The following is a 19671-nucleotide window of genomic DNA, read 5'->3' on the forward strand; positions in this document are numbered from 1 at the left end:
TCCACAGCTAAGCGGTTAATCGATTAATCGTAAAAATATTCGCTAGATTAATCGATTATCAAAATAATCGTTAGTTGCAGCCCTACATCCTATTTCAAAGGACAGTGTGATTGTGACTCTTAATACTAATAATGCATCAACATTTACATAGAGCTGTTTAGGTCACTCAAAGACTCTCCACACTGGTATAACCTACAAAAAACCCTCCAACCATCTATCAAACACATATCACATTCATACATGGTGGCAAGATGGGAGAGAAATGTTCTAACCGTAGAGCCACTGTTGAAATGGTTCTTGACTTTAAATGTTGTTAACTTTTGGGCAATGGCTGGTAGAATTGAAAATAGTACTTGATGGAGAAAATAATAAGATCCAGCTTCCTTTTGAAACTGAACTAGTTTACTAATTTATTTTGTAGTTATTAAATCAGTTATTTATAATGGCCCCCAACTGTTGCTTTGTTTTATAATTGTTTATACCTGTCTGGGAAGGAAGGGCTTCTACCTTAGTGTCTACTGCAGTTATTTTTGCTAGACTACACTGAGATGCAGTGCACATACTTGAAGATGTGTTTAAGAGTAGTCATTGAGAGTCGTTGCAATGCGCTTCTCGGAAATATTCTAGATTCTTTAAGGGGGAAAAGATGACAGGCAGAATTAGTCACCTATAGATCACAACTCAAGCATCTTAATTGCATCATAAAATTCTCACGTCTCATGTGATACAGCTAAAACGCTGCAAGGAAAGTCATGCTTATACTTGCGGTTTTACATCCCTGTTACAGAAAAGAAGGGGGCTGAAAATAATTGGCCTTTAGTAAACTTTAAGAAACGAATTACTGTAAAGCTGAAGCATTAGTTTCACACTGAGGTCAACGTTTGCAGCTAACAGGAAATCACAGGAGCTGAAATGATACCGATAAGGTGAGAACAGAAACTAAAATCAAACGTATCAAAGGTGCACAATGGCCATGATGCGTTAGACAGGGCTGCATGATTTTGGACAGGAGCATTACAGAATCTCATGCAATCTTGCATTTCAGAGCATGAACTGCAAAGTGTGTAGACATTTGTAATAATGTCTATCAAAATACTACTCACTAGATTCTGTTAAAGTTAGTCATTGTGTTTTGTGGTTTGAACTCGGTTGGACTGGTTGAGGTGCAGCTGTGTGGGAGGGGAGCAGAGACAGAGAGGTTACTTTTACAATGGCTGAAAGGGGAAGGTGAAGTTCCAGTCAAAAGGGGAAACAATATTATGAGAAATTTTCAGTTCATAAAACTCCAACTGACTATCAAATACCATGCAGCAGTAATAGCAAAAGACAATGTTTAGATACAGCAACTATCACTACAGAAAACACTTCATAATGCTATTTCATCACCTAATTAGTTTTTTGTGGAGAAAAGCTGTAGACAGTTGTATGTGCTGTAAATGTGTGTCGTGGAAAGCGTGGCTTTAGTCCAGTTTCTCTCTGCCGGTAATGAATGAATGCACCACAGAGCCACTGTGAGTAATGCTGAGGCAGACAAAAGGATAGGGCCCTGTCTCCTCTCACTACAACGCCTGCACTGGTCTGACCGGCAGCAGCAGACAGTACACAGAAGGTAGTATACAGCAGAGGGAGCAACCTCAGAAAGGGGTGGGGTGTGGAGGGTCTGACTTGGAATAATTTGTATTAGGTCACACAATATTCCAACCAAAAACACTCCCATTGTTGCACATTTTATGCAAAGCATGGATATTATATTTACAAGTCACCTTACAACTTTGGAAAACCTTGTATATAGGGGGGATAGTGGAAAAAGGCTATTCCTGTGCAAAGAGAGGGACAGATGGTAGACGGTATAAAAGACTAGGCAAAAGTATCAGACTATAAAAAGAAGTTGTGTACAGGTATAAGCTGCTTACAGTAGTGAACTAACATCACCAGTAGCATGTTGTATAGAATAGTGTATTAGATTGTATTAGTAAATGACAAGAATAGACTCGTAAAACCAGTAAACAGTAGTATATAAACATGCTAGACACAGTAGTAGTAGACATGATTACACGGTGCTGTAGAAAACAGGGCTCTGGTGGTGAGTGGATTATTAAAGGTGTGGTCACATGAGGGCGGTGTCTGTTACAGTGTGTGTAATGAGATCCACAGAGAAACACCACGAACAGACGCCCGGCGCAAACAAAAGAAAAGGAGTGTTATGTCAGAAGATTTTCACAGGAAAACTTAATATACAACAAATACAACATGTCACGAGCGAATACCATGAATACTACCGCTACAACTAATCAAACGCAGAACTATTTCATTCACAACTACTACAACCAGTATACTCAGGAACCACTGTAAGGACAGGCAAGCATTACTAAGCCTATTTCCAGTTGTAATGCAAATATCACGGCCCTCTCTCCCTCCAACAGCACCAGTGGACTCCGGATGAGTGGATCAATAGCAGCCGCTGATTGAAACCGAGCCGTTCGATACTTGTCCCACTTTAGACGGGCTCGGGAGGGCAGCGGGACTCATCGCCCCTGGTCCTGTCTCTGTCCAAGGACTCCCATAATACGGACTGATGGAGATTTATAACCCCACATCATCACTGTCCACTCCGCAAGGACTTCAGCGACCTTCATCTCGAGTTACTAAAGATATCAGGGCTTCGGTTGAGCGGAAAGGCAAACACAGTCATTTTGGGCCTGCCAATGCTTGGATTATATTACAGTATCGGTGCATTTCTCAGCTTGTGCCTGTTAAGCATAAGTACACAGAAATTACGTAATAACGGTCAAAGTGAGAAACATATTGTGCCAGATGTTGTAGCAAAGTCGAAAAAATCTAGAAATTAGAAATTTGTGACATTAAAGGGATATTTCAGGATTTTTGACATGGGGCCTCATTTCCTAGTTATCCAGAGTGTTGTTGATTTCTGGAGATATTCCTTTTTTTTTTAATTCATGCAGTCCTTATATTTGAAGAGTTTAGTGGTGCTAGGCTAGTGCTAGGCTAGTGCATGTCTATGGTAACTAGTAGCATTAAAAACCTCTACTAAATCATCGGGTAGTCCTCCAAACGTTGCCATATCTGATTTGTAAAAAGCTCCTTTATGAATTCCTCGTGTAGTAATGCCGGCCACAGGTAAGCAAACTACTGTAGATCCGGTAACCTTGCAGATCACTCCGCCGCTGCGTAGCTTACAACCAGGAAGCTGATGCTGCTCAAACATAAGTTATTTTAAATGAAAAATGGTTATTTTTCAAAAATGTTTCAGTCGACACAGACATTTATATCGGTAGTCTGGTGTTATAAGTGATTTGCCTCAGGTGCACTGTGCTTGGGTCTGCTTTGGACTGTTTCCAATGCAGGCTACTAGTTACCATAGACATGCACTAGCCTAGCACTAGCCTAGCGCCACTAAACTCTTCAAATATGAGGACTCTCCAGAAATAAGCAACCCTCTGGATAACTAGGAAATTAGGCCCTGTGTCAAAAATCCTGAAATATCCCTTTAATGCGCTGCAACATGCATTTTTTGGGGGGGATTGATGGGAGAAAAGCACGCACCCCTTGCTTTATTGTATGTCTAGTACCCTGAGAACCTAAAACACAAAATAATTGGATAGAGTTAGCATTCCTCCCACAGCAACAGCAACGGACCACCTACAGCTCTGACTACCGCGCACCTCCACCTGAATTACTGCTAATTGCTCCCAGTGTAAATAAAGCGTCAGAAACATCCTACGGTGCCTCTTTATGGGGCTCTGGGCAAATAACAAAGCAGCACCTCCCTGTGAGCGCAGAAAACTGGCTTCCTGATAATAGGCGAGGGCTGTTTCAACATGATGACGCAAAGATGGAGATAACCACGTAAAACAATACAGAAGAGCGAGACAATGATATATTTGTTACACCTCCACTGTGATTAATGACCGGACTCTTTTTTCTATTGAATTTCTCTATAGTTATGTAACTCGGATAGATTCAGGCTGAAGTAAAACTTGGTTAGCGTTTTTAGCCTGGAGAAAAAATGGCAGAAACTGTGCACTTAACTTTATGCAATGTGCCAAAAGTATTCAGAGTTTCTTTATAACTTCTCCTCAAACTGCTTTATTTCGCTATTTAAACTTTTGTAGGGTGAAACAAAATGTGCTGCCGAACATTATCAATAACTTTTGGCCCGGAGAGAGGAGAGGTGAAGGGGTCAAGAAGATTCAAAGGCCACTGTCGGCATCGCACTGTAATGAATGGAATATTTTAACTGTGTTATTTTGGGGCAATTTTTAAAAATACTGTGTGTGTAATGAGATGCCAGCAGCGGTCTGAGGGAAAAATATTTTTTGTAAGAGCTGAAGGGAACATATCATGCAAAAATCCCGAGGTTTTAACCATGCTATAACATTGTTGACTCATAATAAAAAGAAAAACATACCAGGAGTTTTTTCACATGGTTCGCACAGGATTTTAGTTTTGTTAAGTGAGTCTCTTTTTCAACGGCAGAAAAGTATGTAGATTCAGACATCTTTCTTTTTTTTGGACTGAAGCCAGAATTGCCTGCAAATTCTTTATACGCATAATCACACAAAAGTTCTGTGTTCAAATTCTACTCATCTCGGCACACTTAAAATAACAATAAACCAGTCACACAAGCCGCTTTCGGGGAACACCCTCAGTCAACACATAGCAAGTCATCTAATATCGTAACTGATCAATTATTGACAATGACAAAGGACACCCCTGTCCCATACTGTTTCTATGGACCCCCCCCTCCCCCTTCTCCAGGTAACTTCAGCTCCACCCGCACTACTCTTCACTGCCTTTTACCTGTGTATCTGTTTCCACAAGCCTGCTTTCACTTTGGCTTTTTTTTTTTTTTACGCACTGCAGCTGCTATTGAGTACAGGCTAACACGCTACGCTGACTACTGGCTTCAAAGGCCGCGGCGCATGTACTGAAAGACCCATGTGGTTTGATTAATAGCATTAGCAGGGAAAAGAAGAGAATTCCAGCTTGTAGACGGATCGGCCTCGAAAGCCTATTGGAGACATGTGACCGTAAATACATAGCTTGAGTACGACGTCCAGACAGGGTCCAACACTGAGAAGCTGTTTTTGATTTTTTTCTTTTTTTTTTGGCCCCTACAGAACAGGAAATGCACCTTGACCCCAAATCCCATGGTGAAGAAGAACTCCTGGAGACGAAACCTTTTATTGAAGGCAAACATAGCCTAAATGTATAGACAAATATACTGTTGTCAACCAAAGTTAAAGACCCTATACCTGATTTATTAAAATAAGAAAGAAAGAAAGAGGAAGCCATTAAACAAAAATGTTAGTTGTTGTCCAAACTTATTATTGGCAGGTTTCACAACTTTTCAGGGTCACTTTTCAGGGTCACTGTCACAGAAATGCAAGAGAACTAACCTGCAAGTTCATGACATTGATACAAACGCTTTATAATTAGATGCACAGCGTTTTTCCCACAAATGTCTGAGTTAACAATATGCTAAAGGAGGACGCAACAAATTTTGTCCCACTGGCAGAAAAAAAAAGAGGTATAGTGCCTGTAATGTGAATAGGGGTAGAAGATCATTAGTTATATCTAGTATTAGCAACAAACTTGCAAAAAATGTGAACTTCTTTGGTTCTTCACAATGTTTGTCTACTCTTTATCACAGTTGAAGAAGTCACTGATAAAAAGGCAGCAGAGCCAATGGGACGGTCCGATCTGTTTCACAATCTGCGGCCTTCAGCCTGTTTAAATGACCTATAACAAGAGAGCCCAGGCCTGATTCCTGTTTGCTCCATCTAAATACAGAGCCGTGGCCTGAGAAAATAAGCACCAGAGGAATTTGCATAGAGGCCTCGGCATTTCAGAGCCGCTCTGATAAGAGAGAGGTAATTGGGCACATTTGACTTTCCAAACAAGCGGATTCTGAAACGCCGCATGCTGCAGACCGGGGGTTACCAGGTCCTAACATGTACTAATATGGATGAAATTATTCCAGATAGAGTTTATATCAAGTTTTTTGCGGAGACAAGAGTGCTTTGATATCGCCTATGAAGTGATATCAGGAAAAACACAAGGATATAAAAAAGAATGAAGAGCTTTACCTTTATGACTCAACAAAATCTTACTTTCAGTGTTAGATCTATTCAAACAGACATCTAATATTTATAGGAACTAAAATTCAGAAAATGAACAATGACTCTGCACTGCTGAGTTCAACAAGTCGCTGATGGTCGTTTGTAAAAGCTGGTAACACTTCAGGAAAGTTCTGGGTTGCTCATTTTGCATGTTTTATGAGTCTGACATCACCGAGCCTGTTTAAAGTTTAAATATCTAATTATCCCGTTAGAGTACTGCCTTTTCTCCTGCTCAGGTAGTAAAACAGCCATTTAAAGGTTAACTGCTGCAACAACTTCAACTAAACCTAATAATACTATAGGTTATAAAACTGTTAACGGCGTGACTAATGCGCCCAACAACGTCCATCCGATGTTCAAATCTACAGTGAATGTCACCCGCATTTCATCATAGAAGATTAGAGTCCAAACAACCAAATATTTGAGAATATCTATGAGTCAGTGACATGAGGTGAACATGGAGGCAGGCTTATTGGACTGAAAACGTACAAAAACAAAAAGAATTTCAAGTCGTGGCAGTCCTTCACTTTACACCCAACCTTTTACAATCCAGCAAAGCCAAAGCAATAAAATGTATTCAAAGTACAGCTGCACAGAATATCCAAATCTAAAAACTTGCTAACCCTGTAGGTTTAGACCTCCTTAAAACAGGCTTTGAATTGTGTTTGATACTTCTATTGGTTTTGCATTCCTGTCTTCATGTTCTCACAAATGTTTACAATATGGACTGAGCTTAAAGTGCATGTGGCAGGTTTTAATGCTAATTATCAATTTTTAGCAATTTCAATGAAGAAATATTGGGCAGAAAAGTTATTTTTATTAAAATGTTAAAGCGACAGACAGGAAGTGACACAGAAGAAGGTAACATTCCATAGCAGCTCATTCATTTCCCATTGACGCAACATGTATGGCACGGCAACGGTTTAAAATTGTTTACCTTCTTCTATGTCACTTCCTGTCAGTGTCCAAACAGGAAGTGAAACTATAAACATCACAATAATGGTCAAACTAAAGACAGTTGGGTACAATCTTTAGCACAATCCTGCATATAATCGTGTTAACTGTGTTTTAGCAAAAAATCTTTTGTGTCATATGCACTTTAACATTACAATATAAACGCAATACTTTTCAATACTTAATAATTTTTCCTCCCTCCACAAATCGTGCTAATTCAAAGTCAAATAGCCATTATCTGATCCCCTTCTCAAGCTTGATTCAACAGCCTTTGACCTCTAGACTACAATAAACGAATCATCTGAAAGCCACAAATGTCACCACTGATTCAAATATGAATAATAAACATAGTCCATTTTCCCACCAGCTCGAATATGACTTATGAAGGTCAGAGTGATGAGAGCCTCATGATTGTTTCGCTGTCTGTGATAACCGCACACGCATTTTGATAGCTTTAAATAGTTACGTGCCGCATACAAGCCTGGGAATTTGTTTCTTGTGCCATGAACAGTATCACGCTTTGAAAAATTCTGATGAGTAAAGCCAAGGAACAAGATCAAGCTCTGAGATATACCTAATGATAATTGCCATCACTGCTTTGACTTGAAAAGCAAGTCGGAAAGAATGGTTTAATGGTATCTGCCTCTGCATCTCAATTGTTTACATGCAGATATTGGCAAGACGACTCCCAATACAAATGGGGTAACATTCTTTGTATCTTTAACCGGATCAACCGCGTTTAACAATAGTCATTGACACAGAGACCCAACAAGGAGCATTGTTCTTTCTCCTGTTGGTTTCACTCATGTGTCACCCGATCCACGGCTGTCACACCTCATCACTCTTGTTTTATGCACAAAGGGGAAAGAGGAAAAGGTGGGTTCGTTTGACTTCCGCTGCCCCAGAACCACATGAAAGCCGCGGCATTCACAGCCTGTTCAATAAGCAGCACAGACACCTCCACCTCTGCACAGAACGCATCGCACACAGGCAACTGTCAGGATTGCAACACCGTGTCCCCATAGTGTTCAGGCAAAAGCAGCCAACTTCGACAAATAATACACTTTCAACCCAGAGAGAGAGAACAATCTCACAAAAGGAAATAAACCATTTGTTAATGTTGCAAAGAAATGCGCAATAATGGACCAACAGATGTGATATGATCAAGCTGAGAAATTGTAACTGTGCAGAAACAAAGTAGCTCATATACTGTAGATGTATATTATAAATCAAAAGGTAGTATCTCAGTCACAAAATATCTATACAACGCATTACAGACCAGCAGTATTTGATACTTGGGCTTCTACAGGAGGTGCTCGGGGTCATCTGCAACTTTAGACTTTATCGATGTGAATAATTTTATTTATGCTTGAATTAGCTTTTGTGTTCTTTTTGTTGTTGTTTAGTCCAAACTATACCATTTTGAGACCAGGTATAGTCCTGATGTCATCTTCATCAAGGCCAGTGGTTCTCAACTGGTGGGCCGGGCCCTAAAAGTGGGTCACAGAACTATTTTCAGTGGGTCACAAACCCACTGTCTTCTGTGAAGTATAGAAACATCTGAATCAGTAAAAAAAAACTGTTGTTTTGGTCATAATTTCAGCTTCATAGGTTTATTTAATGTTAATTCAATATTCATTTGTGGGGATATGCATTATTTTACATGATGTATATGAAATTCAGCTGGGGTCGGGGCTTGCCATCCTGGTTATGCTGACAGTATCCCAGTTGAGACATAGTGGCAATTGCAGTGTCAACTATTTGAGGTGGCGATTTGTATGAACAGTTTGAGAACCCCTGGACTATAGGGTTGTTTGTACGCTTCCTGGAAAAATGTTTGGAGCTCGTGTGTGGATTGTTAAGATAACCCATTTTGTTTCCTGAGAATAACATTGTCTTGGTTGGTCTACACACAGAGCGTCATAACGGTAGAAAAGTTATTAGCACAATATTTCAAAGAGCTCACAGCAGTTTTCATTAGTCCAGGATTTTAGTGTCTTTGATGCTAATCCAAAACAGCAAATTTCCATGAGGCAAAAGGTGAAAAGTACCAGAATTTTCTCCATTGACCGAACTAATCCCCCGCACTGCTGACATGAGCTAACTAACTGTAGCACGCATCATCATTATGACCAAGCCACAGAGTTTACACAGAAAGAGGTGACACACAATCATGTTTTATGTAGCGACACGGTTCAACACGTCGGGCCCATGGGTGAGAGAGGGAGAGGGAGAGAGATTCCCCTGCTTTGTGACTGCTGTGTGAGGTGCATTATGGGAGGAATGTGATGACAGGAAGTAAACGTGGAGACGGACAGACATTTGTTCAATGGGCCATAGCTGACACCATTGTGTAGTATGGTGCGCCACTGTCGGGCATTGTGCAACCTGCTGCAATGACGGGAAACTTTGTATTCGTGTTTTTGGAGTTCTCCCCGTTATGTGACCCTTTCCATTTGCCAGCGATCCTACAAAAACACAGCTGATGGGTGTCACTGTGAAGACTAATCTATTATAAAGATTTAGTGGCTGGGTTTTAAGAGCGTTGGTGAAAGATTGTCCCTCCGAGTGCGTCTGTGGCTGAGGGGAGTTGCAGCAAGATTGGTTATTTCCTGTCCCATTCCTGACCGATGAGTACCAAGATGCTTGCTTTAATTCATCATATCGAAATGTACATACCTGTCTTTTCACACAATGATTTACAAAGACATGAGCCAAGCTATGCTAAAAATGGTAAATGTCATTGCTGTTATATTGGAAGTGGATAAGGCCAAATACACGCAAGCAAGAGTTAAAGAAGAACCAAGTAACTTGTTTACTGCAATAAATCCTTTTCGTAGTTCTTCAATACAAACGTTAATGGGATGATTGGGGGGTCATCTCCACCTGGTGTCTCTGGCCAGGAAAACCACCCTTGCAACTTTCCCTGCACCGGATCGGAGGCGCAATACACACTAATGGAATCACGAAGAAGAAGCTAACAGGCTAACGGGCAAAGCTAGCGCCACTTTAGCAGTATAGGCAATTTTGAGTGAAAAAAAAAAACTACAGTATCCCTCTGTCAGTGTAGTATTTACTCTCACGGACAATTAATGAGTAAAAAAACACAACATGCTATGACACCCGCAGTAGCGCTTATGGCCTCTAGGGGCACGAGTTACTTAGTTCTGCTTTAAGTGCTGTTCACAAATCAGTTTTTATTTGTTGTGATGTAATTTGCAACATTACAAGAAACTCAGGCAAGACGTAGCCCCTTTAGACACCTAAGAATTTCACTTCCTTCCCCCTCATACTTGCATCATTGTTGGTTTATTTATTACACAATGTTGTTGCAACATGGACACGTTTTTTTCCACTTCGCTGCAACATGCCAGACACGTCAGCCAACCAGAGAGGACATATCATATTTTACAAAGTAGCGTCATCCAAGTGTGTTTTGAGCAGATGGATATTATCTACAACTTTGCACGGTGGCTTGTCGGCGCTGGCAGGTAACCCAAGACATCACAGCTCTCCAAAGAGAAAAGAAACTGCAACAAGACGTGATCAGATTTGTGCCCAGTCTCTTCAAGGATAAGCGGAGAGGGGGGAGAGCATCCATGACGTGCAAGCAGCCATAAGTCCAGAAATCTAGACTGAGCAGCTTAAAACATGGACTGGATTTTTGCCATTACAGGACGAAGATCTACATATAATAAAAAGATCTGTTACAAAGAAATTCTACAAGGTCTAAAATAAAACTACTAAAACACAAAATTGTTTGTTTTGTTGTTATTTGTCATCAAAATCAAAATGAGCTACAATAAACAAAAAATGTTTCCAGGTTTGTAACATTTTGCAAGTCCATTGACTGTGGAGATCCCAGGAAGTTCGTATGATTGTTTTGACAGTCATGGCCTGAAACGTTTGGGAAGCCATGGTCAAAAGGATAAGGCTGCAGCGCAAATGCAGCTGGACACTCTGCCAGGCAGGCAAAATTATGTCAAAAAAACCAAGGGTAAAATGGAACAACATGACTGAAAATAATTATATTGTGCAACCCTACTACATAAAAGGTTCAAAAAGTGTTGTGAAATCCCTAAACTTGCTAAAGGGAGCTAAATACTTCAACCAGAGGACTACCATCATTGTCACCAATAGCACATTATGAGAAGTGTTCCTTGTAATAAACGATATTTAGAGGGAGGGGTCCAGTCTGCTGCTCTCATATATTTAACCTGCGTCTTCTTATCTCGGAGCAGACGTGCACACTCGTCCCAGGGGAATGTGGGTGTGCGTTCAGGGGAGGGATGGGAACTCGGAGGGAGCTTTGGGGTGTGGGACACGGGAAGTGGGAGGTGAAGAGTCCAAGGTGCTCCCGCTCATGCCCTTATATAGACATAGACAATGGATGGATAGAAGTAGTCGTCACCTGGACTCCACCTTAAATACTTGAAAAAGGACAGCCAAATGTTTTGTGGATGATCATAGTATTTTTTATTAAAGATACTCATAAAGGATCTGAACATCGCTATCATGTTAAAATTACAAACTGGCTTTCTACATTACCTGTAATAAACGCCAAAACATCTTTCTATAAATGTACCTACAAATTCCTGTTGCCTCCGTCTCAGCTACTTGTTCTCTTTATAGAACACAAGTAGTGTAGAAGAACAAATAATACAATTTAGTTACGAATACAATACTTTTTATAGCGTGTTTTTGTAAATCGATAGCCTATACAGTATTAAATGCCACTGAATATTAAAGACATTGTCAGCACAGAAACACCTGGGATTGTGAAGACACTGAGATAAGACGTCAGAGGCACTACACCCAGCGGTCACGTCTAGGCTTGCACTGGACTGCAAATATTTCATACACTCCCAGACATGCTATGAAGATTACTAAACAACCTCTTACAAAACACAATGGCAGTTTGCCCTCGCTTGCCTTTTCGCTGTATTTTTCATTGCAAATGGATTCAGTGCAGGTCTCTGATTCATTGTACAGCATTACTATTACTGACGGCATGGTTCTCAAACAACGGTTTAATCTTGATTTTGCACTGTTCCGATCAGTTTTTGTACGTTTGCTGAGTTTAGGTTATGGTGAACTTGTTCGGTCATTCTTGTTTAGACATGTTCTGTACTTAGGGCCTATTTTAGTACTGTGGCCTGTTTTAGTTCTCAATAAGCTTCAATACTCAATCATTTGTTATTGATATTGGTTAATCAAGGTGACATTTTCAGGAAAAAAAATGTATACAAGATGCTTGTTGTTCAATCATAGGATGTAAAAGGAGGTGCAGTTGTAAGCTGGAGCAGGTTTTGTTGGTTTTCTAAAGGTAGACTATAGTCAAAAGCAAATAAATGCATAGCCTGCAGATGAAACATAGCTCCAGTTCCTGAAACACGAGTCTAAGCCCTGCCAAAGGGAAATGGTATTTCATATCAGACACTGGAAAGTGGAGCATGTTTGAACTGAGATTGCAAACATGAAGGACAATACAAAGATAATGGCATCGGTTTAAGGGAGAGAGGACAATTTTCTGAAAGATGAAACACTGAATAGTGGAAACTAACTTTGAAAGGTTTTGAATAATGTTTCTCTAATCGTGCACGAGGCAAGTCCTCTATTTATGTAAACAGTCAAATCAATTATGACACATGACTTCAGATCACCTGTAACTCCTCCACTTTTTGTGGCCTGTGTAGCTTTATCCTGTATACACTGAATTCTGTAAAATAATGGCTCTCAAATAAAACTGGAAGTGGGATTAAAGATCCATTGATGTCATCCTAAATGAAACATTAAACATTGTACACTGAATGTGTGTCAAATTATACAGTATTGAGCCCCTGGACAGTGGTCCATCCACTCAGTCACTTTCTGCTCAAGTCAAGAGTAAAATAAAGAAATAATTTTAGTTTGTAAATCGGGTATCACAAAAATGCTTGCAATGCAAAACTTTTTGCTTCCAATTCACGTGATGAACCCCAGACATTGTCCATATGGACTTTGGTAATATCTTTGAGCTAAAAGTCAGAGTCATCAGCTTAACCCACTATAAGACACAGTTTCATTAGTTCAAAAACATTAGTGTAACTGTATAATGATCAGTTACTAATAGTTTTTCTCAATGGGGAGCCACATAAAAGCCCATGGTTTATCTGCTGATCTCTCTAAAGCTCTGCTCAGAAGTAATGGGCGTGGAGCGGGCTGCAGGCCTTGAAGTGGTGCCCAGAGGGAGTGTGTGTGTCGGGGGCCTACGATCTGGGTGACATTTGAACATTTTATCACTTATGATTGATCCAATTCCATTGAAAATACACGTGCAAGGATAGTGGTTGTGGTCTTCTCATCTTTCTCAGTCTTAGTCTACATTGAACATCTAAAGGTTCATCCATATCAGTGTTTGAGAACCCATAACAACATTGTGTTCAGAATAAAGCTAAAACACTCTCCATAACTTCTACTGCAAAAGATAATTCATCAAGTATGACATTCTTTTTTAGACTGAAACAAGTCTATGTGCTTGCGTAACCCCAACGGTTCCCTGTGCCACCGGTTGGGAAACTCAGTATTATTTTCATCCATTAAATGTTTACAGAATATATAAATGCTTGTATCCAAAACTGACCATTAACATCCCCTAAGGCCGTAGTTCTTTCAGTGATATGTCACAGAATTAAAGGCACAACTCCCGAATGTTTGTAGTCGTGGCTTGAGATGCGTTTTATTTTTCAGTATATTGTAAAAACAGACATTTCTGAGGGGAAAAAAGACCTTTGTGAGCTGTGCATCACTTTATAAAGCCTTTTTATCTGGCTCGTTGTTGTTGTTGTATACATTATTGTAACATATAAATCCATCACTGTATAGAAATATGATGCTTTAAATGTTTTCGGAAAGTTAGGAGCGAGTTTGGTTCACAACTATTTCAAAATGACAAGCTCCCTCCTTTATTGTTCATAAAAATCAGGTATAGGGCCTTTCACTTAACTAATTACACACTGCATCAGCTTCATATTTGTGAATGGTCATGCTGCCACAATTGCTGGACTTTCTCCCTCAGTAGCTGACCAGAGCAGAGCAAGCATGCCAGCCACACCTGACCGCAGCCCTGCATACCTTCAGCGTGTTTCCCTTTGCTATTTGCTTTTGGGCCCGGTAGCAGCCTGACGATGACATAATCCAGGAAACTAGAGCTTTTCAGAGCAAGTCTGAAAACTGCGAGGGGGGAATAGAGTTTTTCCAGCCGAGCCAGCAGCACACAGCACAAGAGAGGGGCTGATTATTACCATTTTTGGGCACGCTCGCTCCCGTACAGGCCCTGCCCTATAACCACAGAGCTTACTCAGATTCCACTGAAACTTTTTCTTCCCTCCTTTTTTCAAACTACAGAGGTAAAGTGGGTGAAGAGAAGTCACTGGAGAAATGGGGCTCTGTAAGCACTCGGGAATGGAATCGGTCTAGACTAGATTAGAACTAAAATAGATATAAAATCAGCACAAACTTCAATCTAAAGCAGGTTTATGCATGAAGCAGGGTTAAAGAAGGGTAAGCTGTAACCAAGATAAAAATGACTTTGACAGAGCAATACAAGGACAAAATTAGGACTGCACTTTAGTCAAAACAGGTCCAGTCTGACTGCTTATGTACACACAAGCAACTGGGTCTAAATGGGACCTGCACCAGGACTAGATCAAGCTGAAATGCTCCTGAATACCACTGTGTCACAGCTTGAGCTCCACTGCTGTCTGGATGCCATATAGATTTACTATGAGAACGTGTAGCCTATAGGAGGACGCTGGCTGGCTGACTTTAGGGCAGCCCAGACAGCTCTTAAAACCTACTCACATTCAGCCTGAGCCAAAAACCCGCATGTTGCAACGGCAAGACACACACACAACTTGGCGCCTAAACAGTGCAAATTAGTAACAGACAAACTTCAAACCCCCCCCCCCCTCCTCGTGCTTTGTCTTTACGCTCACGGACCAGAGTAAAGCCCGGTGTAATCCTCGTTCCCCCCATCATAAGAAGAAGCCTATATGATCGTTCAAGCGCATGTATGACATCTGTTGCTCGGGAAAGGTGGGCAGCTTTAATTGCCTTCCTGCCCCCCTCCTCCTCCTCCTCTGTCTCTCCTCCTCGTCTTGCCCCGTTGCTGCAAAGATAATGGGGAGGTGGGCCTCGCGTAATTACCGCAACAGGACGCTTCACGAAACCATACAGGATGTGTGCAAGTGTCTCCGAGGGATCATTTTTTTTACGCGCGGTGGAAAAGTTTGATAGTGGCTGGTAATGCGCAAATACGCACCGATCCACTTACACATTTTCGTCCCTGCCTTATCCCACAGTAGTAACATGACTTCCTGTTTCCATAGCCTCAGAGTTATCCCGGCTGTGCCCTTATTTCAAGCATCTGGACGCGGTGTGTGAGCTCGCAGACGCCGCGTAACCATCGCTTTTAGAAGTTACAGCGGAGGACTTCCTGGTAGCGATCGCAATTGCCCGTTTTAGGGACGCCACATCCGCACCTTTACAGTGGCTTTGGGGCTTACCTTTCTCTGCTGCTTCTCCCACGCAGGGTCCAGGAGCAGATCGCGGTCCCAGTCGTCCTCTGGAGTCATGTAGTCGTGCTCTCCATCATATTGTTCCATTGTGTTGTGTGTTTAAAAGCTGGAATGTGGGGGTAAAAGAGTTTGCTGGATGTCCTCGGCCGGGTCTAGGCGAGGTGATGTTACAGCTGTACAGCCAATGTGCACTGACGCTCTCCTCCGCGCATTCAAGACGCTCAGGTCCACCCCCGGCTTCCCTCTCTCACTAACTCGCTCACTCTAGCCCCGTTTGCCCTTCCAACTATGCCTCGTTTTTCTTCCGCTGTTTGTCTAGTTCACCGCCGGCAGGGCTACTCAGCAGTTAAGGCAGGCAGGCAGGGCAGGCAAGGCAGGCGCGTAAGTAGGAGGCAGGTCCACACAAGCACAAAACTTCGCTTCAGACAAAATTGAAACGATAACTGGATACGCGCTCTGATTGGACGGCGCAGGACACGAGGGCCGCCCACCTCTGCGCGGATTGGTCGACTGCGCTGTCACCTTGGAGGCTTTATATGCAAGGTTGAGTGCGTGGCTTGACTGATCCAAACTGCTCCAAGCGCCGGGCGGTAATTAGCCCATAACAACATTGCGCGTAATGAACGAGGGGCACTCCCAGATTGAAAACGACTGCTAACAACTTTTGCAGACAGTGGCACAACAATGGGTGAGGTTGACTGCTTTTCTGGCAACTGTGTAATGAAAACTGAAAACAACAGGCAAAGTAATATGCATATAAACAAACCTAGACAGCATATAAAGCATAACTGCCTTTATATGGTTTTGATGAGAAATGCCTACAAGTAATGTGGGGTATTTGCATAAACTGCCATATAAGGCATACAAGTGCAATCCATGTTCACTACTCAGATATTTCTTCATTCTATTGCCACAGAATGAAGGTTTTCACACGGAGGCAAAAGATGAACCAGTGGATGAGTCAAATGACATCAAAGTAATTGTCTAAATTTGCGAAATGAGGAGGGGTAGAGTGACATTTGAAAGAACACAATCATATTCCTCCGCCCTTCTTAGTTTGCAAAATGACGACAGCAAAGGACAAGCTCCTCCCCCTCTGCTCCTGATTGGTCCTGGCAGGCTGGTTCACAGGAGAAGCTCGTCTCATTGGTCAACGTGGGAGGATACTAGACTCTGATTTGTTGCTGAGATTCAAAGAGGAAGGGCTTTACAAAAAAATATATACCGCATTATTACTTACTTTACATCAAAATGCAAGGCCAGGAGGTTGATTTGGCACATTTTTATAAAATTTGTAAAACATTTAAACTTGTAGACTATCACTTTAATTTAAAAAAAAACAACCTATTTTTACCCCATACATTCACAGTTTGTATTATTTATTAATTTATTTCACATTTGGGACGCAGAAAAAAAATGTTACGCCATTCACGGTTCGGGAGTCAGACCAGTCTATACATACAGTCTATGGTTTACACAATAATATTCCATGGGCCCCACAATAGTATTTCCTTATTTTCTATACAGGTCATTATCAAACTACTGTATATTAGTTATGTAAATTGTATGATCACACCAAGTAAAGGTTGAAGTACTGTCCTGGTGCATCTACATTTCTATAGGTGTTTTTATAGGATTCATATGCCATAAGTTAAGTTGACAGAAGAAGGTATGTAACATCTCAGTGTCTAAATGTTGAGCTCAGACTTAAAAGATCTTATGAACTACTGTACTTTTAAATGAAAGAACTGGATGTTAATCTAAAAAAAACACACCCCTCTTGTCTTTGTTGAACTTTCCTGTGCTGTAAATCTCTCTTCATTCCCACACTTGAGCAGAGCGCTCCTTTTTGAATGGGCTCCTCTGTCCAAAACCCACTTAGACCTAACCCCATTTGCACATAACTGTCAATGGGGGGAGAAAGGTGAGTCCATGCGCGGGACAGATACACATTTTGGAGGCTGCCTGGGTGCAGGTCCGGGAGCCTTGTAAGGTAAACTGAGCAGTATGTCACACAAAAGTGCAGAGATGACTGGGCTATAGAGGGATCGCCCCAACAGCGGTAACGGGGAAGTGCAGTCTCTCCTTATATGGGCATGGCTCTGAGTACAAGCCGAAATGTTTAGGAAGGTGATGTCACGGGCTGAGCGAGAGAAGAGTAAACCATCCAAAAGGGACTAAGCTAGGTCTGAAAGGGGACTAAGACTTACAGCTGTACTTGAACTGGGTCAGAACCAGAACAAAGGCCTAAACCATGTAAGATTCAAACAGGTTAAAACAAAAGCAGAACCAGAACTTCACCGGGTCAAAACCAGGCAGATGACTGATGCCAGACCAAACCAAGACATCCAAACTATAGCATAAAGCTCTTAATAACTGTAAATGAATTATTCCTGTAATTAGAATAAACCAACCTGTAATATATATTGTATTTAAAGTGGGGGGGGAAGGGGAACTTAGATTTAGCCCTTTTCCATTTGTGCATTACAATAACTTCATCATTACGCTGACTCATGCCTTTGAATAACTTGTTGAACTTTAATTCTGGTCCAACTTGGTAAATGGTAATCAGCAGGTTGCATAATGGAAACTTAAAAATTGAAAAATTGTCCATTAATTTAAGCACTTAAATACACACACTCACATTTGCATTTCACATAGCGCTGATGAAAGGCCATCTCTTATGTAAAGCCAATTATAAAAAGTAATAATCTTTTAAGAGAGAGATTTAAACAACTCATTTAAATACTTTTGGTGTAAATCGCGCTTATGGACGCAACTGCAGCATACAAAACTGGATATCAAACCTGCCGCTGATGCAGAATGACTCTACAGGGCTTTGCAATGACAAATCACTTTCGGATAAGCCTAATTAAAGCCATTGCAGAATATTCTTAACTGTAAACATCTCAGCAAAACCAAGACACTACCAAGGCTATGTTTTCTAATCATTCTCAAAATAAAGCATTCGGAAGAAGCACACAAAACATCAGGTTACCTGTAGACATGGCAAAGTAGAAACATCACCATGGAGACGAGCTGGTGATGTCCCGGTCCCAGCAAAGTGATCATTCAGGTTTTAGGAGAGGCGAGAGATTTTTCACCCATAAAAACACACGTGAAAAGATGAGTGCCTGTGTTTTTATTGGGGCGACATGTCACACAGTGCAGATTTAATATTCACTAAAAGCACAGTAGAGGGTAAAATAGCATCCATTCTGCATCATCTGATATGAGTTGATGAAGCCACAGATCAAGGATCCACCCCACAGAGCAGTAACAGGGGCAGTAAACGGCTGTTTGACAAGGGGCTAATTTTCTCCACTGCAGAGGATGCCGGTTCAACGCTTCAGTTAACTGATTATAATTATCCATTCAGATGTGTATAATTTTCTGGTGGCACGCTCCGAGATCTCACAGCTTGATTTGAGCGAGAAAAAAAAAAGTCTAATTGTCTAATAGATTTTGATTAAGTTTGATTTAGAGACACTCAGAGATTCCTTGCGTGGAATCCATCAAAAGTGCTTTTCATTGTAATATTCATTCATTTAGAGACGAGCTAATGTAGCCACACCTGACCTGCTGGAGATGTGGCTGCTAATCTGTGCCAATGGCCTCACTGAACACCACGTTTATTAATTGGTGAATGCATGAAATGTGTTGCCCAAGGACTCCTGATCTATACTTTCGACCCAAACTTTCTTTTAGTCCCTAGAAATAGTATATATCATTTTGACTAGACTTTAGATCTGATTTAGTCCTAAACATTTTGGTTTGTACGGGTTAATTCCTGGTTGACATCGTTTTATTTCTAGTTCGTACACAGTTCAGACGCGGTTTGCCTGCTTAAAATAGAAATGTAATTAATTTTACAAGGTTGCAGCCTGGTTGAACTCATTTTAAATTGTCTTTTATTTGGATTAGTCCCCGATCTATTTCAGTGCAGTAGTCAAACGGGATGATAAAGGCAGCTACTTTCTGAGGTGGTGCTTGGACCATATCTTTTGCGGGGCTTA

The 19671-nt window shown here is 41.2% G+C and overlaps 1 protein-coding gene across 4 annotated transcripts in view; it reads right to left on the minus strand.

Annotated features, from left to right (window-relative positions):
* Window positions 1-16055, minus strand: part of actn1 (actinin, alpha 1) — a 56481-nt gene extending 40426 nt beyond the window's left edge. For 2 of the 4 annotated variants that reach the window (XM_079573635.1, XM_079573637.1), the window contains exon 1: window positions 15644-16055. In XM_079573635.1, coding sequence (XP_079429761.1) covers window positions 15644-15742 — 99 coding nt within the window. In that variant the 5' untranslated portion in view covers window positions 15743-16055. The remainder of the gene's footprint in view (window positions 1-15643) is intronic. The other 2 variants (XM_079573636.1, XM_079573634.1) reach the window with 1 other exon arrangement.
* Window positions 16056-19671: the final 3616 nt, after the last annotated feature.

Source organism: Gobius niger (genome assembly GCF_951799975.1).
Source record: "Gobius niger genome assembly, chromosome: 16".
Lineage (NCBI taxonomy): Eukaryota > Metazoa > Chordata > Actinopteri > Gobiiformes > Gobiidae > Gobius > Gobius niger.